General features: G+C 35.6%; 1 protein-coding gene across 3 annotated transcripts in view; it reads left to right on the top strand.

Moving 5' to 3' along the window:
• The window catches only part of LOC149803698 (voltage-dependent calcium channel gamma-7 subunit-like), a 173,032-nt gene extending 148,346 nt beyond the window's left edge, over window positions 1–24,686 (top strand). For 2 of the 3 annotated variants that reach the window (XM_089953486.1, XM_089953485.1), the window contains 2 exons: window positions 10,117–10,254; window positions 20,012–24,686. In XM_089953486.1, coding sequence (XP_089809612.1) covers window positions 10,117–10,254; window positions 20,012–20,265 — 392 coding nt within the window. In that variant the 3' untranslated portion in view covers window positions 20,266–24,686. The remainder of the gene's footprint in view (window positions 1–10,116; window positions 10,255–20,011) is intronic. The other variant, XR_016420248.1, reaches the window with a different exon arrangement.
• The last annotated feature ends 336 nt before the right edge of the window (window positions 24,687–25,022 follow it).

Here is a 25,022-nt window from a genome sequence, read left to right as displayed (position 1 = left end):
TTTAGTCAGCGGTAATTATTCTCTAATATTTTTAATTAATAATTGCATTGTTTTCTTTGAGAATTTTCTCTCCATCTGTATAATATTTCCAATAATTTGTTCTCTTTTAATTTCAATGCTTTCAGTGATTTAAATATTTTCATGCCCTCTTCTATCTTTTTCGGAAGGAATTCTATTACGTTTTTATGTGTTCGCTATCTTTCTTGTATCCAGGGCAGGACTACCCATTAAGAACGCTAAGCCCGTAAATAAGGCACCAACCAAACTTGTGCTCACATAAAAAATTCAAATTAATTGTTGATGATAAAACGGAAGGAATGATGGCAACACCGGTATTTTCCCACCTTTTTAGCTCTTAATATTGTTACTTGTTTGGAGATGTTTATTTTGTACGAAGGGGTGGGGAGCAGGGTAATAATTTTAGTGCTTAGGGCCCTGGAAGACTGTAAACCGGCCGTGTTTGTATCAAGTGTTTAGCCAGTGATAACATTTGTCCGTTGTTTGACCAGATAGATTAAGAGAACTCAAAATTACAGGATCTACGTATAAATTATCACCACTAACACATTACAGGATATTCGTATAAATTATCACCACTAACACGTTCAGGGTTTGAGAAGTTTAGTCACCTTCAATATAAATCAATTGATGGTTCAATATCATGTCTGATTTAATATTTTGTATCTGTGTGTGTAAAATTCTCCTTGTTGTCATTTGAGCTATTTCGATATCCTTGTATAATGTAGTCTATGTTTTCTTCCATGCAGTTATCAGTATGTTTAACACGCCATTTTATATTTTGCTTTCTTGTTGTATGTTGGTTTGTGTACTGTATCCAATTTGACTTGGTGTTCAACGGTACCTAATAGTTGTAAATCCTATCTAATGTACATACATATTTTCTTTCGACAACAAACATGTTATTATGTCCCATTATGAGCACTTGTGGACCAAAGCCCAATTACGTTTCTAGGTAGAAGTGCAAAGGAAACCTATTGCAGAACCATATACAATAAACATTCAACGGTACAGCCTATACGTGGACGTAGAAAAGAAACCGAAAGAGACATATTTACTACAGAAATTTAAAATAAAGTATACACTTTGACGAGAAGGGTTTTAAGTTGGGAATGCTACATTTTTTGTTGTGCTAATATCTCGTACGCAAACGGAAAGCTTTCTTACAAAAGACTCACTCCTTGAGAGAATTTTGTTATGTATAATACAAATACGCTTAATAACAGAAACTTTAATATGTATAATACAAATACACTTAATAACAGAAACTTTAAGCTATCTAAATCGTTGTAGAGACTATCTTATGTTTTTGGGTGTTAGAAGTTTTCATTGGAATTCAAAGTTAATATCTTCTTTTACACTAGTTAAAAGAATAAAACAATGACTATTTTAATTTTGTATGGTTATTATTACCTCAATTTGTAGCTGAATACAGTCGAAGTGGGAATCACTGCAAATAGTGCTTTGATGTCAGATGTATCAAACACATCGTACACAGTGTAAATCACCAACAAAAATCCAAATTGGTAGAATTCAGTAAATATTTTATTTGTGCTTGATTCAAATGAATTTCACGACACGAATCGAAAATCTTCAATCTTTTCCATTTAGCGAGCAAACGATTTAAAAATTATTCGACGAGTTTCATAAATCCATTTGAAATAGCTCACATATAGCAAAAATGCTTACAAAACTATCCAATGCCTTATGACGTCATATAATTTGATGCTTCCTTAGTTGTCATTTATGTCACTTGAAGAATTCTGTTTCAAGATAGATGCTCAATGAATCTGAATTGATCAATTACAGTCTCAAAAAATCACAGTATTACTTATTTAACTTGTAGTAAAATTCAAATTGCAGCTAATTTAAAAAATGTTTCCACTTTAAATCCCCTGTAAATTCGTTTTGTTAGTTTGATTTTCTTGTTTGTCACATCAGTTAGTACTAGTTTATCGTCATTATCCACCTCTTTTTTTAACTCTGACAAGTCATTTTCAGCAGAGTGAAAATCTCTTGAGCTAAAGGTTGGTCCTTAAAATGTTGATGCAGTGTTTTTGAATCTTCAAATCCAAAGTAAGGTAAATATCTTTGATGTGGAGAAGATATTTCTTCTACCCATTTAATGTATATATCAGTCGTCCATCTAGAGCATGTTAACCAGCATGTCTTGCGTCAAGCTCTAAACATAAAGACTGGTGTCTTTAGGCATTTGATCATTTACTTTAATATTGACCTTTCGTGCTATTAGTTTTGATCTATAATAAATATCTTACTCGTATATATGCTCTCATGTTCATTCCACCAATTTTTCCATTATCAATCTATAACAACATTGCATATCAAATGTTCAGATAAAACACACGATTTCTACAAACTTACACAAGTGCTAAACACCATAATAATGCATTTTAAGGTATTAGTAATACATTCCTGAAGAAGTGTTTTCAAGTAGAAAGTATTAATACAGTTCTGCACTGCAACCAGTTTCATCAAAAGGTGGAGGTCCCATTTCCTAAACCGTTTCGGCTTTGATCCACAACGCTCCGCAGGGGTGCGGTGACTGCGTTGATCACATTGAGCCAGGAAGATAGTAGCTGTTTCATTGCTCCTATCTCTTTCGCTATGCCCAATCTGAGGGCTCTTTGACCTGTTGCCGATTCTGATGACTAAATTTCAGCGGCTAAGTCCTTTAATCCCGATGACACCTAAGGCTTGCGAAAAGGTCTCTGTTTTAAAGCCATGGGATCCTATTTCCACAGGTATATTCAACGCCTTGCATTCATTCTCCTGACACTTCATGGGCGAGTGGCTGATACAAAGCCCATTTCCTCTCAAGCTTCTACAACGTTCTAGCTTCCCATAGTATTGGCTATTCCAACAAAACCACCCGTTTATTACCACCTGATCGCGGTACAATACCAGGCATGACGTTGGATTTATATGTCCCTTGGGAACATCAGCTGTCCTTTGACAACTGCCTGCATTTCCCAATCCGGTGTTATTGTCACGATGCTTCTTCCTTCAGTATTATGCCTTTGCGTCTCGTCCTCCCTCACAACTATGATGAGGTTGTGACCGAATTTCGTTTAATGTTTCTTTCACATGGCCATATACATACTGGCCTCAATCTCATCAGGCACTTCATCATAGAGCCAGTGATAACGATTATCTATCAAAGCTACATTGCAGGATTACAGCACGTGCTCGTAATGTGCATGTATCCCACAAAATTATTGTTTGGGGTCACGTCTTCATGTTTATTGGGTTTTTCGAGTACATCATACACTGAGAGCGCAATAGAAAGCTGATTTTCCTGGCATCAACCATCCAGATCTAGCCACACGACAATTCCCAGTACCTCGCAGCTTTCCAGGGTAGCAAATCGCCTGCTTTCTCATGCTGACAGCTTAACTTGCCATCTTCCTCTTCTGAAAATGGTACCTCTCTTTTGATCATGGCACGCATTCTTTGGTGTTTGCTGCTTGCCATGCAGATATTTTCAGACTTTGTAGCAAAGCCCTTCCTATTTCTACTGTGCTTACTATGTCACTGTGTCACAGTCTGGATTTTGTTTCTTCAACTGACTTTTTTCCATATCGTGATCCACTTCTGATTATTGTACAGTCTCATCTTTTCAGACCTCCATGCCCATACATTCCTGTTGATACTGTGCCTACTATGTCATTATATATCAGCCTGGATTCTGCTTTTTAAACTGCTTTTGATACCACTAACATTATACCTGTCCGTAAATCCACTGCTACTTGTCCCACCTTCCTATCTGCACTGTCTTGCAACATCATCTCCAGCCTGGCCTTAGTCATCTTGAACCCGTCTGCTGCTAATGATAATGGCAACATAAGATTGCTCACTGTACTATACAAGCAAGTAATACTGTAGCTCATTTAAATCCCATTGATCGTATCATATGTGTATTAAATACTCTATATATACTGAAAGTGGCCAATGGATTCTTAGTAAAAGCAGGCCTTATACGTCCCTGGTAACCCAAACTGTTCTATAGATTCCATCCAGTCTTGGACTTGTCGCTTCATGTTTGCCATACTCTCACTGATATATATGGAAGTCTTAGCCACTTGCTTAGGCTACTAATTGGTTACTGGCTCAGTGTTTGTGTCACTTTCTCTCCTTGTTTTGAACCTGTATCTATCTTGCACCTTCCCTTTCCTCAGGACCAGCCCTCCTGACTTATATGCCTGAAAATTGACCTGGCCCAGTAAATCATATCTCGAAGATTATCTAACATCCATGTACCTTCTTGTACCCACTTGGACGTAATTGTTATATCATCCATGAATGACCTTGTAGGCTGCTGCCGAACTCCAGATGACATAATTGGTCGTCGTCTCATCTATCCTGCTGACTTCACAAGGAATATCACTGAAGCTGAAAATAGTATCTCCGAAATGGTACACTCATTTATTATATCAGCTTCCACCCTCTACCATACTTTTGTGAAGCCCGATACGGTGAAGCTCATTTTCAAGTTTTCAAGGTAGTTTTTGGACGCATGTTCCTAAACTTCTCTGGTACATAATATTGATCTAGAGTGAGGTTCACCAGCTTGTATGGAATGCCACCATATGCGTTGGCGAGGGTTAACCTCAACACTGTCAGATAGCATTTATTTTCCTTAAGCTCAACACTGTCTGATAGCATTTGTTATCCTAGACCACAACACTGTCAGATAGCATTAGTTTACCTAGACATCCTGGATGATCTTACTTAAGACATTTGTGTGCTCAAGTACTCCTGGAACTCCACCATTCTGAAATAAAGTATCGACGCACTAGTTTGTCAGCACGTATGTCATCAGACGCCAAGCAAGGAGGGCTAGGTTTATCCTCATTTCCATGATTAGAAGTGATATTGACCTGACGAACTTGTTTCGTTTCGAATAAAGCTGCCCTCTGCAAGCAGCCAAGTATGCTGTATGTTAACTTTCATCTATCTTCTCTGTATGACCTATATTAGCATCCAAAGTCTTCTGGTCAGTCATGGACAGTACTTTGTGAATCTTTTAAGGGTTACCATTTTGTTCAGGAGCTGATGCTGCCGTGCATCTTTAATAATGTCCTTCACTTCTTGCAGTTTTGGTTCTGAATTGTTCTTTGGAACTATTGATTCTTCTGGGTTTCAAAGTCTGAGCTGCTCTCCAGAGTCTTTCCCTCTATCTGGATCACTGTGGGGTTTTACCAAGTATTTTGCAATCTCCTCTTTCGAATATTAAAGTCTCGTTGATTATTTGTCTCCTGGCGGTTTTGAGAAAACCAAAAGCATTGGCGATGAAGTGAGCTCTCTTTTGCATACTTTCCCATCTGTTTCGTATGATATTCCCTGCTTGTCTCATTATCTTCAGTCGTTCACGTGGGTTATCTCTGTGGTTACTCAGCCTCTTTTTCTTTACATCGACGGCAATGTGAAGACCTTCTTTTAATCCTACGCAGCTCTGTTCTTATGTTTGCAATCCTATGAAGTCTACGGTTTTCATTTTGGAAAAGTATTTCTCTGCTTCTGTTCTTCCATCCCAAACCAATCGTTTCCCAATCTGTAGATGATGTGGCCTTTGCTTCGACCTTTTTGTCAGAACGTCCTGCCCATGTTACTTCCCAATAGTTGGTCTACGCCCTCGTCAAACTGTCCCCATGCTATTTTGTTTAATTTCAAAGGCCATTGCGCTCTTAGTTGAAGTTGGCTTATACTCTAGTTTGCTGTTGCAGCTCTTCCCTGAATACCCATCGAAACATCTATATTCTCCCCTCTCATTTCTGAACTCGTTTTCGTCTTCTTGCAAATGGAGTGTCTGGACTCTGTGGTGTGTATCCTGGTGCAGTGATTGTTATGTCTCCTCTCATTTTTACATATTTTGCCACAACTGCAGACTGTAGATGAGTCTCTTTTCTGGTTCCTTGTCCATTGCTAAAGCCTGTTTGCATCCATTTTCTAGATTTTTTTCTCAGATATCCTTCCCTGCTTTCACACGACCTATGGGATATCTCACAACATATATATTCATAGCTCTGTTGTATGTTTCTTCTTCCCAGAAAATGTAATCTGTCTTGTTTGGTCACCATACACTGTTCACCGGACTTTCCAGACTAGCATTAGTCTTTTGGATGTCACCATTCTGTTCACACTTACCAATTAGCCTTTTCAAGCAGTCACTGTGGATTGCATACATGGCAATATTTAAATATAGTAAATCACTGTAACTAGTTCTACCATCAGAAGGGGGTCCTTTTTCGTACAGCGTTTTGGGTGCGCGGATAGAGTTGATTATACTCAGCACGGAACCGATTAGCTTTTCTATTGTTCCTCTTTCTTGCGCCAGATCCAATGCCAAGCTCCCTCGGATTGCTTGCCTAATGTTGTATGGCGTCTTTAATGTGTTGGTACGTATTATTCAATATGCAATATGTTCAAATCGTTTAATAATGACTGCAGTGTTTACATCTAAGGAGAAGCTATTTCATTCAAGGATTGAAATCTTTGCATATAGTTATGCGTCATTCATGAAATCCTTGCCGAATTATTTGCATCTCTATTCGTTGTCCTGTGCGAAGTTTTACTCATTCCTATTGATCGTTTTGCTTATGTGGCTTAGGAGGACGTTTGTATGTATTTGTGATATCTCATATTCAGAATGCACTAGATACATGAGGAACCTCTATATTTATCTATTTAGGGATTGCTTTCTCTTTGTTTTCCGTTATTTTCCTCATCAAATATAACATGTTCGTTGAGTTAAAATGACTTTCGCCTTTCTCTTTCAACACCATATATTTTGCTATTTAATTTATTATCTTATTTATCCATGGAAAATTTTTGCAATCTTAACTAACTTATTGTTAACTATTTTAGTACAATATATGAATCTGTAAACTAGCTATCGGTTTATGACTATGGTGGGTTCATTGAGAGACAAAAAATCTAATGGAATGTGTTTATCTCTTTGTTTTGTTCACGATTGTGTTGTAAACTCCGTATCCACCTTTGGTGAGGATCGTCTGTCACTCGCACCTGTGAAACGATAACACTTTTGAACTCATGATAAAAATACTTATCTGTTGATTGGTGTAAATAAATTTCACATTTTACAACTATGTCTTCTTTGCGCATTCTTTGTAAAGAGTTATCTACGTTGTAAACTATTCTTCTGTTTTCAAATATTTGTCTGGCTTATAATGGAATTGAGCATTTATTTGTACGAAAGTATCTTCGTTCTAGTGTGGGTTTAACTAAATGACAACAATTTTGAAAACTTGTTTAATCGACCTAAATACCACCATCCAGCTGAATAATATTTCATACCACTACATTGAAACGTAAATTAACACGTCAACACTCATCTGTCTATCTGTTTCGGCATTTTCTACAGCTCCGTGTCTGCTACATCGGTGTGTTCTAGGAAAATGATGTTACCTCTAATTTCCAATGCATTTTATTGGCTTATAATGTCTTAAAGCGCCGTTAACACCAACAAAAGCGAAAGTGATTCAGCAATTCAAACAGGAATTATGTAGTTTCTCTCAGGTTTCAGGTGCACTAGCTTCCGCGTCATGGACATCCATGCCACTTTCTCCCCTTCCAATGGTTCGTACACATTTACAGATATATCAAAATTCATTTTGTTAATTAATTTAATATCATCATATTCTATATGATATTGTTTAAAGTATGATTGGTATCAATCTAAGTAGTATTTTGATTTCCGTCCGCAAGAGCATCTGGTGTAATTAACAGAGATTTCAGAGGATCGAAAGACACCAACCATGCATACTATTTATGTATGTGTCTTATATTTTAACCCATGGAAACAAAGCTATGTAAGAAATTTTCGTCTTGTTTTTTTTTTTTTCCATTTCCTGTTCAACTTTGGCATGGAAATGTTCGATTCAATATCTAATGGCATTATCCATTTATTTTCGTATCGATATATTTAGAGGCCTTCTTCTGAGATAAAAAAATTCTTTACTCATCTTGGTCTCCGTATGACCTTATCTCTTTATATGCCTGATAGTTAAGTTAGACTGAACTTTCAAAGAGCTAAATTATATATTTTTCTACAGATGATCTTTTTTAAATATGGTTAAATGTCTTTAAATTGTATTGTTACCAATGCATAATCGATATTCGTTCAGATTTATATTAAATGAATGTATATAACTTTTCGTTATGATCCTGTTTAAAGTTTGCATGTTCCTACATTTATGTTACATTCTATTTGAAAAGGTGTGAAAGATTGCTGTAATTTTTTTGATAACTCTGATATTGTTTGATCAGTGATTTAAGTCTTTTGATTTATTTAAGCACACACACACACACACATGTGTGTGTGGGTGTTTATAATTATATAAGTCTACAGAATATCAATATTGAACGATTTTGATTTATTTAAATACAAATGTTAAATGTACTTCACAAGTTTGTTTCTTTAAGGGCATTTCAATATCAGTTCAACTAGTAATTTTCAGAGATATCCAAATATGTCTTTAGACATAGTGATGTAAAACAGAAAATATATTTCATCATTATATCATTTAACATTTTAAACTTTGATGTTTGGCATAATGCATTTTATTCAGTGTGCAAAAGTATACACCTAGTGACCGGATGCTTATCGGATGATCACTTTACTTCACCAACAGTCCGATGAATACCTCTCCTCCTCTGTGATTTTGTGTAACGCCCTGTCAATAAGGCTTTGCCACGTATTTTGTATGGTATCATTACCTAGTCAGTTTTTCCCGTCACCACTGCCGGGGTATAGGCCACCCACAAAAGATCGCCAGAGACGTCTGTCCTGTGCCATCCTCTAAAGCTGACTCCATCTGTGACCCAGCTTAATGATGTCCGCCTCAAGGTCACGTCGCCAGGTGTTTCTTGGTCGGCCCCTTCTCCGCTTGCCTTGAGGGTTCCACCTCAATGCCTGTCTGGCAATGTTGCTTGGCGGCTTACGTAGGGTGTGTCCTATCCAATCCCACCTCTTCTTCTTGATCTCGTCCTCTACCAGAAGCTGGGAGGTTCTCTGCCACAGGTTGGCGTTGCTGATGGTGTCTGGCCAGCGGATCTGGAGAATTCTTCTTAGGCAGCTGTTGGTGAAGTTCTGAACTCTCTTTAGGTCGACCTGGTGGTGCTTGAGATCTCTGTTCGATACAGTAAGGCTGACTTCGCGATAGAATTGAACAGTCTGATCTTGGTAGTGAAGGAAATTTCTTTGGAGCTCCAGATATGCTTGAGCTGTATGAAAGCTGCTCTCGCCTTTCCGATCCTTGCCTTAACGTCTGCGTCTGTGTCACCCTTCTGGTTGATAATGCTGCCTAGGTTAGTGAAGGACTCTCAAACACAAGATTGTATAGCCTTGCTGCAGACATCATTCATAGGACACATTCAAAACGTTTTGCCGGCTGTCCTGGCCGGTTGCCAGAACCTAAAAGCACTATGTTATATGCCTATAAAATTCTAGTAGACTCCATAGTATTTGTTTACTGGATGCTTTTTATGTTCTAATCTACGAATGCAATATATTGAAATAATATCTCCCTTACTGGATTTCATAATGTAATTAATGAAAATAGATATTAGTGGTCACGGAATTTGGGGATTTTGTCTGCATATGTACATGGTATAAGTACCCAGGTAATGTTCTAATACAAGCACACCGTATTTTAAATTTACAAAATGACTGTATTAAACCTGTTTCAACATGTTTAAACTGGTTGATTGATCCAGAATAACACATCTATACTACTTACGCATCCCAGTATGTGTAATGTAACTTTATTTTGCGTTTCTGTTCATTTCACTTCGACAGGATAGTTTTCTTTTTCGTGTTGCATACTATGGCGGAAATTGTTTGCATTTTGAAATCTTTTATTGCAGAATGAATTATTAACTAGGCATTGTGTATCATTTATATATTATTTAACATAAATTGCATCTTCTCGTTATTATTATTGGTTGTATTAATAATACTTTGGCTATTGAATTTGCTTGTCGCATCCAATAATGAACATTTATCAACTTTACCCTAATTTATTTATTTATGTAGACTGTTCTTTGCTTTCTTTACAGATTACATGCGAACAGGATGTGCATTTAGTATAATCGGCTTGTGTCTGATGGCCTTGGTACACTTATTTGCGTTTTATACCATCAGGAGGCCGAGATATATCATCAAACGCCTAACTGCATTACTTCATATCATGACAGGTAAAATTACCTTTGTTTTGGTTTGCACATTTTCCCTGCACATGGATTTATATATTTTCTTGATTTTGGAAAGCTTTTAAATGAAGTGCATTCGTTGTTTCTTTCTTTCGTTTCTTCTGTACTTTTTAGCATGCCGAGTTTTGTTGCCACAGTCACATTGCTATCCTTGAACTAGATTATGACAGTCATATGATCCCAATGTATCCTGTACGCAGACTATATGCCTGTGAATAAATTAATATACAGTTACAGCCAAGTCTGATGCAAATGAAAAGAAAACAGAACTAAGACAGGTCTGTTCAGCAAAATCGAATCGCTGTTTATAGCCCTGAAAAATGTTTCTTTCAGCAATACAGGTGCCGGAAAAATTGTAGACGTTTATTACATAGAATGCATATAGCGTCAGTGAGTGTACTCGTATAGGGTTGGCGAATCACATGCTTTTCTCACATGGGTAAACTAACTGTGCGACATATGTACACCACTGCGTGAAAAATTCATATCATAGAGTTTCTTTCCATATTCTTTGAACGATAATTTCAATTGTATGTAGACGAGAGTGTGTTATCCGATGCTGGAAATACCATATAATGTGGATCATAGTGTTTTACCCTGTGTTGAAACTACCATATCATGTAGACCAGAGTGTGTTACCCTATGCTAAAAATACCTTCTCAGCAACAGAATGTACGTTAGAAAGGCGCTAACCGTGTCCTTTCGTTTTATGTTGAATGACTACTTTACGCCTCGTTTTTGTAAATACTGAGGAAATGTTTTGTTTTTTGTTTGTTTTATTTTGGGGGTGGGAGTGGGAGGTTGGGTTTTTGTTATTGTGCAAAAGGTAGCATCCACAAAGCAAATATTGAATCGTAGGCATATATATATATATATATATATATATATATATATATATATATATATATATATATATATATATATATATATATATATTAAACTAATTTTAATTTAATGTTATATTCTGTTGGCTCAGAATATCACGCAATTTCGAAATACAAATCTTGAACATATCTACATTCCCCAAATAAATTAAAAGACTTTCTTCTTTCATATCGCATAACTCACAGCTTGCTTACATTTATGTGTTATTTGTAGCTATAATTCTTATGATAAATGTACATTTAAAATCTCCTAACGTTGTATCAAACGTACATTCTAAAGGAATTATGTGCAATTTCCCCCATTAAAAAGATGATCTATACAATAAGTTTGCTATAGATAATGAACGGTTATGAATGCTATCTTTATGAAAATTTTATCTGTAGGGAAAACTGCATGGTGTATTCGCGTTTACACAGTAAATATAAAAAAATAGTTAAATGCGCTTTTTTTGCAGCATTTTATTACACTGAGATGCATGTAGGAAATACAAAAGTCTTGACATTACATGGAAGAAGCAAGGTGCTTTTATTTTCAAATTCACAAATTTCATGTTTTGGGATAAGATGGGGGCAATGACATTAGTCTTCAACTACAGATCATTCGGAAGGGTTGTTTGTTTTTATAAGTAAGGATACCTTCAAAGTGGCTGACATTAGTGAACTTTGAATAAAACCGCAAGGATACGTGGTGCAGTGCGGTTTCTGCAAATGTATCCATTTGGCTATCAACAGTTTATCGTAACATGAAATATATAACTAGCTTCCGTAATTATACTAACTGCCAATGCAATACATCTTGTTTACGCGAGTTCATTACATTTATGAGTATAACATAATTATAATTGATGTTAGTATAATTCATTAGACTTACGGGATGTATTACTTTCAAAGAAAGATCTTGAAAACGCTTTTACATTTACGGGAATGTTATAATTAAGTATAGCAATAAATTCTCATAAATGTAAAAAATGTCAATGTAATGCAGTGTATTGCATTTATGGAAGTTTATTTGCATTTATGGAACTTTATTACATTTATGGAAGTTGATTGCATTTAAAGAAATCTTCAACCCGTTGGTGTATTAAATTGCCATTATCGTAACAATCGCAAATGAAACAATTTATCGCGTTAACGGAAGTTTATTACATTTAAGGAAGCAAATTCAAAATGAAAATATAATAATAAATAATAATAAATATAATACATAAAACTAATAATTTTCATTGTATTGAGGTGTGTTTAATAGACTTTTGGTTAACACCTTCAGCGCAAAATGTTAGTCTTCATAAATATAAGTGTGTGTGTGTGTGTGTGTGTGTGTGTGATTTGAATTTTTTAACGTAGTTTTTAAAATTTTTTAGTCATATCGTTACTATGTCTGCCGTGTGGCACTTTATTGTGATGTCTAGCACTAGGGCATCATGCCGCAGACATGTAGCATGATGTCCCACACAGTCACATTATCTTGACACCAGGTCGACCAGTCCTACCACTAACCTCTTAATGCCGACCTCCAAGCGAGGCAGCTATCAGTATCATTTTTATAAGTATTTGGTATGACTCGGCCTGTAATTCAAACCCACGACCTCCCGCATCCGAGACGGACGCTCTAACCATTATGCCACCGGAGCGGTCGTAAATAATAAAAGCTTAAATTTACGAGTAGCCAGCCATAAAGTAAAATACATTCCTGTCATTGATGAATTTTAATATTTTAATCTGGCGATCGAGATATAATCAACTCCACGATTACTGAAGTGCATATGCGTCGTTACGGTTTCAAAGGCCATGGAAAATATGTTCCATCGTCAAAGAGCGCCTTTGAACTAAATTTTAAAGATATTCGGTGTTGCTGGAATTTGTAACAGATGAGTGTACCATCAAATGTTATACCACATCTCCAGAGGTGTACAGAAATCTCTATGATAAAAAAATATAAAAACATATGGTAGGGTCTCTGTATGATATATTCACTCATCCAGTCCTTCTTGCAGATACATTGATCTGAATATTTTAGTTTTACCAGCTTTTCTTACAAGCATGCACTGTTAAAACGCCATTATTTTATCAACGTCTAGATCTTACTTCCGATAGTAGCTTCTTGTATAAATTAGCTCTTATGTCACTTGTTTAGGCTCGAATAAACAGTAACACAAGAAAGAGTGAAAACAAGCTTTGAAAAATATACAACAAATTATTTCCCTGGATAAATTCTGTAAAAGTTAAAAAATATGAACCTACGTTTTTTATAGAATCAAATCCAAAAATAATCCAAGAATAATCCAGGAAAAATTTTTTAATTGTCCTAATAAGAAAATGTTCTACTGATTTCACGTTCGAATCCCGACGAAGAATCCAAGATGGAAGACAATGACGTATGCTGCAATCGGTGGTGTTGAAGTCTACAGTTCCTTGTAGAAACAAGAATTATCACTCCGGTTTCGATAGCTGAATAATTTTTTATTTTTAAAAAGATGTTCTTGTTCCACAATATTACACTTATTTTCCAGAAAAATAACAGAACTTATTCTTTTGAATCCAAGTAATATGAAATAACTCCAAACCAAGTAATTTGAAATAACTCCAAAGAAGCACAACATACAACTAACAGTTTAACAGCCCAGCCCCTAATGAGATTAATTCTCGAAAACATACGTTATACGGTCTTTCTAAAACGTAAATAAGGGTCACGTGATCATCTTCTGGAAGTTTATTGAAGCAGGTACGTGTTAGATCATGTTTACCGAGTGTGACCCTGATGAAAACCAATAATTTTTACTCTAAGAAATAATATATATAAAAAAATTGTTTATATCCTAAAGACAAAGTCCCATCATGACCTTGGAAACAACCAATCATTTTAAAATAAATAGAACTTGTTTACGAAGGTTGCTACAAATTCTGAAACAAGGTGAGGATTTAGATCAACACCTGGTGTTTATAAACTAACTTCAAATTGTTTTCTAAAACATGTATCATCTCTAGTGAATAAATTTACATTACAATGTCATGTAATGAAGAATAAAACTGACAAACAAATAAATTTAAATAAATATATACTAAATCAGATATAATTAAATCAAATATGCATAACACTCCCCCATAACAAAAAAGAAAAACGTATGCATAAAGCTTTCTTTTTACCACAGACTAATTATAAAAGAACTATATAAATTACACAGTGTACATGAAATAATATATTGTTATACACGGGAAAGTGCGTCTGCTATTAAATTATAGGTCCTCTTGGTGTGTCTGATGTCAAGATTATATTCCTGTAACAAAATAAATCTACCTTAATAGTCTTTGATTTTTATTTTTCATCTTGCCGATAAAAGTAAGGGGGTTATGGTCACTAAATAGAACAATCGAAGAAGGAGCTGAACTAAGGTAAACTTCAAAATGTTGTAATGCCAATATCAAAGCCAAACATTCCTTCTCGATTGTTGAATAATTCCTTTGGTGCTTATTTAATTTCTTGGAAAAATAGCACACTGGATAATCAATACCGCATTCATCTTCTTGAATCAAAACTGCTCCTACGCCAACATCACTTGCATCAATAGACAGTTTAAAAGATTAGCTGCAATATAGAGCTGGAGGAACTGGCGCGCTTTTAAGTATGGCTTTAAACTTGTCAAAAGCCTCCCGACATTTTTCAGTCCAAAGGAACTTGTTTTTCATAATAAATTTGTCAGTGGTTCAGCAATTATATAAAAATTGGAACAAAATTTTCGATTGTATCCGGCCATACCTAAAAATCGCATCACTTGCATTTTATATACAGGCGCGGGAAACTCAGAGATAGCCTTGACCTTAGCATCTATAGGTTTACCTTGTCCATATCCTACCATGTGTCCTAGGAAAGTTGCACTTGCACGACAGAACTCAATTTTAGATAAATAAATTGTCAAACATGCATCAGTGAGTCTGTCAAAGAATTTCCGAATTGTTGCTAAATGTTCTTTCCAGGTGTCGTTGTTGATGATGACAGCATCGATGTAAGCATCACACTTGTCTAGACCAGAATTAATCATAGTCACGAGGGGTTGAAATGTACTTGGCGATCCTTTTATCCCAAACGGCATTACTTTATATTGGTAAAGTCCATCTGGAATCACAAATGCCGAAATTTTCTTTTTTTCCGTTAGTGGAAGCTGCCAAAATTCTTTTAGAAGGCCAAATTTGGTGACATACTTGGCATTCACGATCTTATCAATACAGTCATCGATTCTTAGTACTGGAAATGAATCTATGTTTGTCACACTATTCACCTTCATATAATCAGTACACATACGGAAAGATTTATCTGGTTTAGGAATAAGTATGCATGGTGAACTTAAGTCACTTTTACTGAACTCTATAAAATCATTATCCAGCAAATATTGAATTTCTTTTTTCAAGTGTTCCTGTTTGAGAGTGTTCATCCTGTATGGGTGTTGTTTGACATGTTTGGAATTTACAATTTCAACGTCAGGGCAAATTATGTTTGTCCTTGTAGGAACATCTGGAAATAAGTGCGCATATTCACATAATAACTGTTTAAGTTCATTTCATTCTTGCCCTTGCAAATGTGAAAGTTTCTGGTCCAGATCTTTCATAATTTATGAATTCCGAAGATCTACTACTCCAATGTCCGTAGAATCCGATGATATTCCTTCACTTAAATCTTCACTGAGTGGGACAGGTACAACTAAATTAATTGCATGTTTAACCGGGCTATCTCTTTCAATATACTGGTACTCCTATAATTTATTTAGACCCCACAAGCACCAATATTATAATGTAACTTATTCATTTTCTTCTTAACTGTTCAAGGGCCGAAATATATAAACTGAAGACAAATTTGAAGAATGAGCAAGAGAAACAAAACACCATTATTACAAAACTCAAAAGTTCTCTCCATTGTAGTTCTGTCAAACCGTAATTTCACTTCTGACTTGAATTGCTGAATAACAAATTCAAGCAGAATACAATGGAAAGTTCCAGACCTAAATTTTTATCCTTGACCCGATAGGACAGAGTCGGAAGGCCAAACTGAGTAAAAGACTTTATCAAAGCTTTTACTATCATTTTAGATTTATATTCCTAAAGGGAATTGCCTCTGGAAACCTTGTTGACGCACACATAATGGTCAACAGGTATTGGTTACCTGACTTGGTCTTATGTCAGGGACCAACACAATCTACCATAACTCTACTGAATGGTTCGTCAAAGGCAGGAATATGTAGATGAGCCTTGGGAATTTTCTGATTTTGTTATTCCTACCATTTGACAGGTGTGACAGTATTTACCAATATCACTTTTGATTTTTGGCCAATAGAAGTGAGTTAAGACCTTGTGATAAGTTTTATTGATCCCTAAATGACCAGCCAATGGAGTTTCACGGGCCAGGCTAAGTATTTCCTTTCTTTAAAGGTTTTGCAACTACAATTTGATAGTTCACTGACCATTAGTCATCGGCAGGTACCTCGGGAGGACACCATTTTCTCATACGAATTCCATTTTTAATGAAATAATAGACAGGAACTTCAGTAACTTCAGAGTCACTAATGGCCTTCTCAAGCAAATAGGAGATCTCATGATCTTTTTCTTGTTCGTCGACAAGTGATCAAGAGAACGAGTCGTTAAAAGAGGATTACTTTGATCAATACCCTTCTGATTGATCCAAACAAGGAGTGAAAGTGACCTCATCAAAAGCCTGACCAATACTTGTGTCAGCCACAAGAATACTTTCCTTATCAACATCATTCTCAAGAGCTTTCTTTGCCATAGCTCTGGTTACTGCACAAGCTGGAAGTACATCATGGAATTCTTTTTCAATTGGACCGACTTTTTGATCCAAGCAAGGCTTGTTAGTTACAAGCTGATTAACCACAACTTTGTCTCCAGCTAGGTGGTTGCCTAGTAATAAATGAATTCCCTCAACGGCTAAAACAGAGACAGTTCCGACTGTCACCTGCCCTGAATAATAGTATGATGACAAATTTACACAATGGAGAGGAACATTATCAAAGCCGCACTCTACTCCCTGCATAAGAACACTCTCATTAGAAGACTTATCAGATAATGGCAAAGTACCAGACAATAAAAGACTCTGAGAAGCTTCTGTGTCTCTTAATATTTTAATAGGGTTTCTATTGGCCGAATCACCCAAGAGTGATTTAGAACCCTTCAATATGAATTGTTCATAATTCTCCATAATCAAATCAGACTGGGGTTTATTAGACCCAACAAATGTATTGCATTCAATACATGACCGTGACACTGACCTCTTAGAAATAAGGGCATTTGAAATAGGTCTGTCTTGATTCTGACACCTATTTTTCAATTTGTAGCAGTCAGAAATAATGTGTCCTTTTTTCTTGAAATAGGTACGCATAGGAAGAGACAATGATATTCAATCACGCTTCTCTGAAGTTTGATTTTTGGAAGTTGTGCAGTGTAAGTTTTAGAAGGGCTTGTATAAGTCTTATTTACAAAAGGAACTTTATGAGTTAAAGAATACTCATCAGCCACTCGAGCAGCATTTTCTAACGTTTCAATCTGATGTTCATCAAAATAAGACTTAATGTCACTATGGACACAGTTTTTGAAATCTTTAAGTAATACAAGTTTTTTGAGATTTTCATAATTGCGTTCAACATTCTTGGCTAAGCACGATTTATCAAATAACTGCTCTTTTTCTTTAGCAAATTCGACATGAGTCTGTCCAGCTTCTTTTCTATAGTTTCTGAATTTTTGCCGATACGGTTCAGGGACTAACTTATAACCCCCTTAGGATGCATTCTTTAACCACATCATAGTTACCACCTTGATGAACTGACAGTGAATTGCAAATATCACTAGCCTTGTCAGTGAGTACACATTATAAAAACTGAGTCCAATGCTCCCTTGGCCATTTCAAATTTTCAGTAACTGTTTCTAAACGAGTAAAATAGTTGTCTACTTCTTTTTCTCTGAAAGGGGGTGTTAATCTAATATTCTTTGCAACATCAAAACTTAAATTTGGATTTAAAGTATGAATGTGCTTTTCACTTGCCAGTTCCATTTCTTTCATTCTACATTGGTATTCCCTCTTTTTTTCTCTTTCCTCCTTATCTAATTACATTTGTTTTTCTTGTAACTGCATTTGCCTTTCTTTCTCTTTTTCTTCTGCTTGCAAATGCATTTGTTTGTCTTTCTCTCTTTCCTCTCTCTCTGTCCTCTTTCTTAAAGTGTAACTTTGTTGTTTTTTTTGTAATAACGTTTGTTTTGTTTCTGTCTCCAATTTCATTTGTTCTTTCTCTTTCTCCAATTTCATTTGTTCTTTTTCTTTTTTTTCAATTGCAACTGCATTTGCATTTGTTTTTCTTTATCTTTCTGAAGCTTCAGCTTCCTCAACTCCAATTCCATCTTGTATTTTAATTCTAATTCCTTCATTTTTATGTCACAGTCTGATACACACTTACTGACTGAAACCAGATCACTTTTATCCAAAACATTCTTTTTACCGAATTATGAACCAAAATATTTCTTATGTTCTGTTTCGTTAAGGAAGCATTTACTTCAGAAAGATCGTATTTTCTGGCAAGTTGAATCAAATCATCGTTCTTGAAAAGATATAATTGTACCTGGGTAGGATTTGAAAGAAAGATTTTACTTTTGATGACAATTTAGAAAAAGTTTGCCGAATTCACTAAGATTTTAAAAACTAGAGGAATTCAAATTTCAAAAAACAAAGTTTTCTGAAAGATTTTATCCATAATTCAACATTATTCCGGACGAGCCCCAACGTCTTATGGCATCTGTTTAAGCTCGAATAAACAGTAACACAAGAAAGAGTGAAAACAACAAGATTTCACAAATATACAATAATTTATTTCCCTGAAAAAGTTCTGTAAAAATGAAAAAAATATGAACTTATGGTTTTATAGAATCAAATCCAAAAATGATCTAAGAAGAATCCAAGAATACAATTTTAGTAGTCCTAATAACAAAATGTTCTACTGATTTCACGTTCGAATCCCGACGAAGAATCCAAGATGCCAATGATCTCAGCGTTTAGGACGTCTCGAGTAATATTTTAGGTTTTCTAAGACTTTAAATATTGAAAGTTTATGCACCATATGAATTCTTCTAAAGATCAGTGCATTGAATTCGGATTTAATCACAATACAACACAGCAAATTTTAGTTAGGAACCTTATTTTGAAACACATTAATTTGGCTCTTCAAGAAACATGAACAGTAAAAGAAGTTTCGGGATTATATTGGCAATTATTTCATCGCCGTATCTCATATTCAAAACAAACAAGCCGTTAAACCTAACGAATGCATGCCTAAGATTGATGCGTTGCACTTTGTTTACATTTATTTATCATTAAGGTGGATTGAAAGTATTTTAAGTGCAAGAACCGCCTTTACTTAAGGTTTTGATAATATTTTCAACATGTGTTCAGAGACGTTTGGCTAAAGAAATTCGTGGAAAAAAAATGTGTTTCCTTTCTGGTTCTTTGTGTAGCATCGTCGGACCATAGTACGGAATTGTAGATGTTTATGGAAAGTAGGGATTCAAAGGCTAATTCTGAGTACCTATTGTAGAAGGAAACAGCTAATTAAGAGAATGGTATCTGAGTACAGAAGCATTTAACATTAAAATTATCTACAGCTGAAGCGCATACAATATAAAAAGAAAGAAAACACGTACGAGCTAATGCAGATTCAAACAAGTCAGCGTCATACATACATACATACATACATACATACATACATACATACATACATTTTGTATGCCTTACTGACAGTTTTGAATAAATTCCATTCCATGACATCTCTTATGCCTAAAGGTTTATATGAATTCTTCTTGTATTTCTTCAGCTGCCTGCGTAATCGTTACCAATGAAGTGTTCATCCGGACAACAGAGTATGCTACCGACAATCTCCCGGGGCGCATACCAAAAGCTGCTGTTCATTGGTACGGCTACTCTTTCGTCATTTCATGGATTGTGTTTGTTTTTTACGTGGCGGCAGGCCTCGTATTCCTGTTTCTTTCTCACAAGCGGAAGCCAGATATCTCAGGTATGGAGAACAAAATGGCAGAGGAGGATGAGCCGATGCAACTCAAGCGGTAGAGTGTTTGTGGAACTGTTTCAGAAACTTCTATTACGTACAGGGAAGACATACCTTTGAACGTACATAATCTTGCTCATAAATACTCGGAATATGTAAACATTTGTATTTCAGTTTTGTCTTAGTTTCAGCTTGAATGGAAAAGAAATATCACGTTTCATCGGAATATATTCGGATTACTGTCAAACGTATGTTGGCTATCTTTTTATAAGAAGCATAGTCTTTCCCGCGACATTTGAGACATTAAAAATCATGCTTCTGCATTAAAAGTCAGCCCATTGACAAAAACATTAACGAAAATAGAGGTAATAGATGTAATATTGGCAAGTTAACTCACATTAATAGGTGGTGCGCGTGCCTCTGTACATGAAAAGGAAGACTTTCCTTTATGAGGTCTTATACGACAGTGATCATAGCTCTTAAAAATATCAAATCAGTAATGAAAAATGTACAAAAACTAATCTTACAAGAAGAAGTCCAGAGATTAAAGAACAAAATCATTCCATACATTTAAACTGTTACCGAATAGAATCCAGAATTTCGTTCTGATCTATTAGATCCCAAAATGAAGTACTAACGTTTTGTTTCTATGCTAAAAATAATTTAAGAAGCAACTGTTTATTTAAAATAACAGCCTTAAAAGTAAAATGATAGGAGAGGAAATAAGAAAAATATCTTACCAAATTGAAGGCTAAAGTAATAGAGTAGATACAAGCAATGTAGATAAACTGTAGTTTAATAGTATAATGTTTCGTGGATAATCACCTACTGCAGTGCTGTCCAACCCGTGGCCCACAGGCCGCATGATTTTAAATGGCCCGCCAGAGCTCGAGCAGCTATATTGTCGTTGCTTTTCAGTTTTCTGCTGCGGACCTCAGCTTCAAGAAAAATATTTTTCAGTAGCCCATGGTGTCCAAAAGGTTGGACAGCACTGACCGACTTAATTCTTCCATAGGACAAATCCGAAACTAAAACAGATAATGGATGCGGCTAGCTGTGGGCATCGAAAATAGTAAAACATTTTTGTTTAAATATATGTAGTTATATAGGATAAAATCGAACTATAACTGCTGTCAACTAGGGTGGCATTATGTGTTTTGAAATGAGATGCCAAACGAGGCTTAATCAGTATGTTTCTTACGAACTAGTTAACATGTAAATCAGCAATTTAGTGTATTGTGATGAAATTGAGGGTATATTAATGAATCCTGATGCAGCCAATATCGATGTTTTCTTTTTTAAAAATTTAATATGAAACGGGGAACCACGGTTAATTTTGCTAAGTAACAGCTTAGCTTAAATCCATCTAAAATCAACGAATTTAATTACCTTACGAAAATAGCGTCACGATATTTCTAACGTTAAAGGTTTGAGAAAAAAGTCCCGACAAATTCTTCAAGTTTGCTGGTGATAAGTAACTAATCGTTTTAGAATGGTTACATATATTTTATCTCGCTGGACATAACACCTTAAGAGTAAAATGAAAACACTACAGTGAACATATTTACACAAAGAGTCAACTGAGACGTAATTGCAAATCTTTAAGGAATTTTGTGACGATTTTGACTGAAAAAACAAACTTTAGTAAATAGAATAATATAATTTACTGCAAAGTTCAAGTTTGACTGTAAGAAATGTAAAGTCTGAGGCCAGACCGTCAGTGATATTGTATGTTTCCCATTTATCATTCGTCTTCCTACACTCCCATATCCCTAATCATACACATGGAATGCATTGTCTAACTCTGTGCATGATGATTTTAGCCATTTTGGACGGCGGGAAGAAAGGGGGGGGGGGGAACACCAACAATTGAAACAACTCGTGCTTCATAATTCTGAGCAAATAATTTCGTTGATAATAAATGCCTTTGAATTTATTGAAGATATGGGTGTGCACATTCTAACATGAACTTTATTGCATTATATCAACCCCAATGGCCATTTCCTGAGAAAATAAAGCTATTATTTCAAATACATACAGTACATAACATCTGACAAGGGCAAGATTTAGAAAATGACATAATGAAAATAATATTGAAGAGTCTTCTTGTTACATTACTTAAATTATATCTAAATAGTTACATGAAATATTGAAATTGAATGCAGTGTGAGTAAATACAATGAAACAAGCATTGTTATTGTTTGTGCGTCTAAATGCAAACCGGGGTAGAGAGTCTGAAAACGAATACGAAATTCGCAGGAAGGCCACTTGAAAGAAAACAATACCTTTTTCTTTGCAGTGCGTTGTGAATATGGGATCTGTTAGATAGCGAAATAATTTACTGAAAGATTTCGTTTCACTTTTTTGAAAAAGGCAAACACTTGAATCCGGTTGCTTGCTAGGAATAATGTTTTTCTCGTCTTTAATAAAATTGTAAATTGACATGTTTTTACGTTTCTAACCAATTAAAAGCATCTGATGGGAAAAAGAGAAGCCTAATGTTTTAAATGGTACAAATAATTGTACAACTTATGCATTAGAATGCTCCAGTTTGTAAGTAAAATATTTCGTTGTAAATTTGGAAACTGAGAGAATAACGATTTGTTTAATTTACCTACTCAGATAGTATTTTTTAAGGTATGTGTTTGAATGTTTTATTTAATGAAATATTTTGTTTCATTGTGCAACTTTTTCTTGCCATTTTACTTACTTGATGCATTTGTATGTCTGATATTTGCCATTTTTATTCCTTAAACATTCAATTTCTAACCTTTGTATTATAAATACAGACTGTTATCACCATTTACATTATACGGACGTTTTGAGTTAAAGGGAAGCAATGTTGTTCGTCAGAGTGTTGCACATTCGCACGAGGAGCAAAGAGGCTCTTAGCGAAATAATCGAACATCAAGGAAAGATACAACTGAACTAAGTAGCTTTAGATCCGTCTGTGGAAGAGACCGAAGGACCAAGGTTTCAGGTCAGTCTGTGAAGGAGACAGAAGGACCAAGGTTTCAGGTCAGTCTGTGAAGGAGACAGAAGGACCAAGGTTTCAGGTCAGTCTGTGAAGGAGACAGAAGGACCAATGCTTACGCTACTAAACCTTGGAGATTGTTTTTGAACTTCTTTATCATTGATCAGATACATTTAGACATTGTACACCAGTATCAAATCGTTCATATCCTGTTTTCAAGAAGTTCATGTATGGAATTATTTATCAATATTTAATGACAAACACCAATTGTTTTGTGCACCTGAATCAATCCTATAACTGCCCTGCACCTGCATGAGCAACGTGTTTGCATTGTGTTGTCGTAGTTTCATCTCAGTATTTTATTTTCGACGTATATTACATTTGAAACATTAAAAGCCAAATCGGGGGCCCCAAGTGACCGAGTGGTCGAGTGGTCTAAAGCGCACACCGTTCTGGAACACTGCCATTTCACCTCTGTCTGAGTGGGTTCGAGTCTCATGCTCGGCTAACGTGGGTAAATGAGAAAGCCTGCCAGTAGCTTCTCGTGTATCGGTGGTTCTTCACGGGATTGTCCAGGGTTCTTCTTCCACCAGTTATACTGGCCGCCATGTATAGCCTATATTGTGCTTAAAATGGCGATAAACTCTACAACAACAACAACAGTAAAAGTCAAATTGAGTCCAGAACTCTATCAGTAAAACATCTACAGTAAGTAATGCTAAGAGTACATATGACATTCAAGGGGTATTTTAAAAGTTCTGATTATCGGTGCGCTGTACAACAAAGCATTTGTTTGTGTTAGCAAACATCTCTTCATTTCCTACCCTCAAACTAGTCCCAATGCACATCAGCACTTTCTCATTCTGATTATGCAATTAGCAAATGCAATTTTGTATATATCTTTGGTCTTTTTGTACATACACTTTCAAAATGCACTTTCAACGACACCGCGGCTTACAAACCGTCTGCATCTCAGCGGATCGTTGATAACGGGATTCAGCCCAAATTCACTTGGAAGCTGAATCAAGACTGTATGGAGGATGCTGCACAGTTCAGATACTGTGCTCCGTTATGACGTATGTCATGATGAAGGATTTATGCTGGTACTTATTCGTCAATTTCAGAGGTACAGTCAGAGAGTACCTTAAGGGCAGTCTAATTTCACAGTATGCTCTTTACTCAGTTGGAGAATGATTCTCCTTTGACCAGTTACTCATTTGCCTATGCTATTGTATAAGTGTATATCTGCAGGTGGCCGGTGTGCTGCACGTGTGCCAGGAAATCATTCTATATAACCTTGTTTTGTCTATCAGGTGACATTAAATTCATTAGCTAGTTAATGCGATTATAACAAAGTATTCAGAACATTTGAAATACCCCTTGTATTATGTATCAGAGTTTGAAATAAAAACTGTATAGTTTTACCGAAATTATATTAACGTTTGCCTATTTAAGCGATTGCTACAGTAAAGCATCACCATACCTAACGTATTAAAATCTTAGGTTATGCCCTATTGTTAATATTTGTTTTCTGTAACGCAAGTCCGATCATTACTTCGCTGTACTGAATAATATCTTTTCCCAATTTCACTCACACACAGACAGACAGACACACACATACACATACATACACACACAGACACACACATGAGGGTTGATGTAAACGCTATAGAACAAACGAAATATATTCTAAACAAAGCAACTCAGTGTCAGAAACGTTATCCGTTTATAAGTAAATACGTTCCAATATCGGACGTGACGTTATTCTGAAACTGATAACATCATGTGCTAAGCGACTTCGTCCATTTCGACATCATATAAGGAGACACGGTGGCAAATTGCAGA

This window comes from Sinohyriopsis cumingii, chromosome 3 (assembly GCF_028554795.1).
Source record: "Sinohyriopsis cumingii isolate HCF-2022 chromosome 3, ASM2855479v2, whole genome shotgun sequence".
NCBI classification, from domain to species: Eukaryota; Metazoa; Mollusca; class Bivalvia; order Unionida; family Unionidae; genus Sinohyriopsis; species Sinohyriopsis cumingii.
This window is presented reverse-complemented; position numbering and strand designations above follow the sequence as displayed.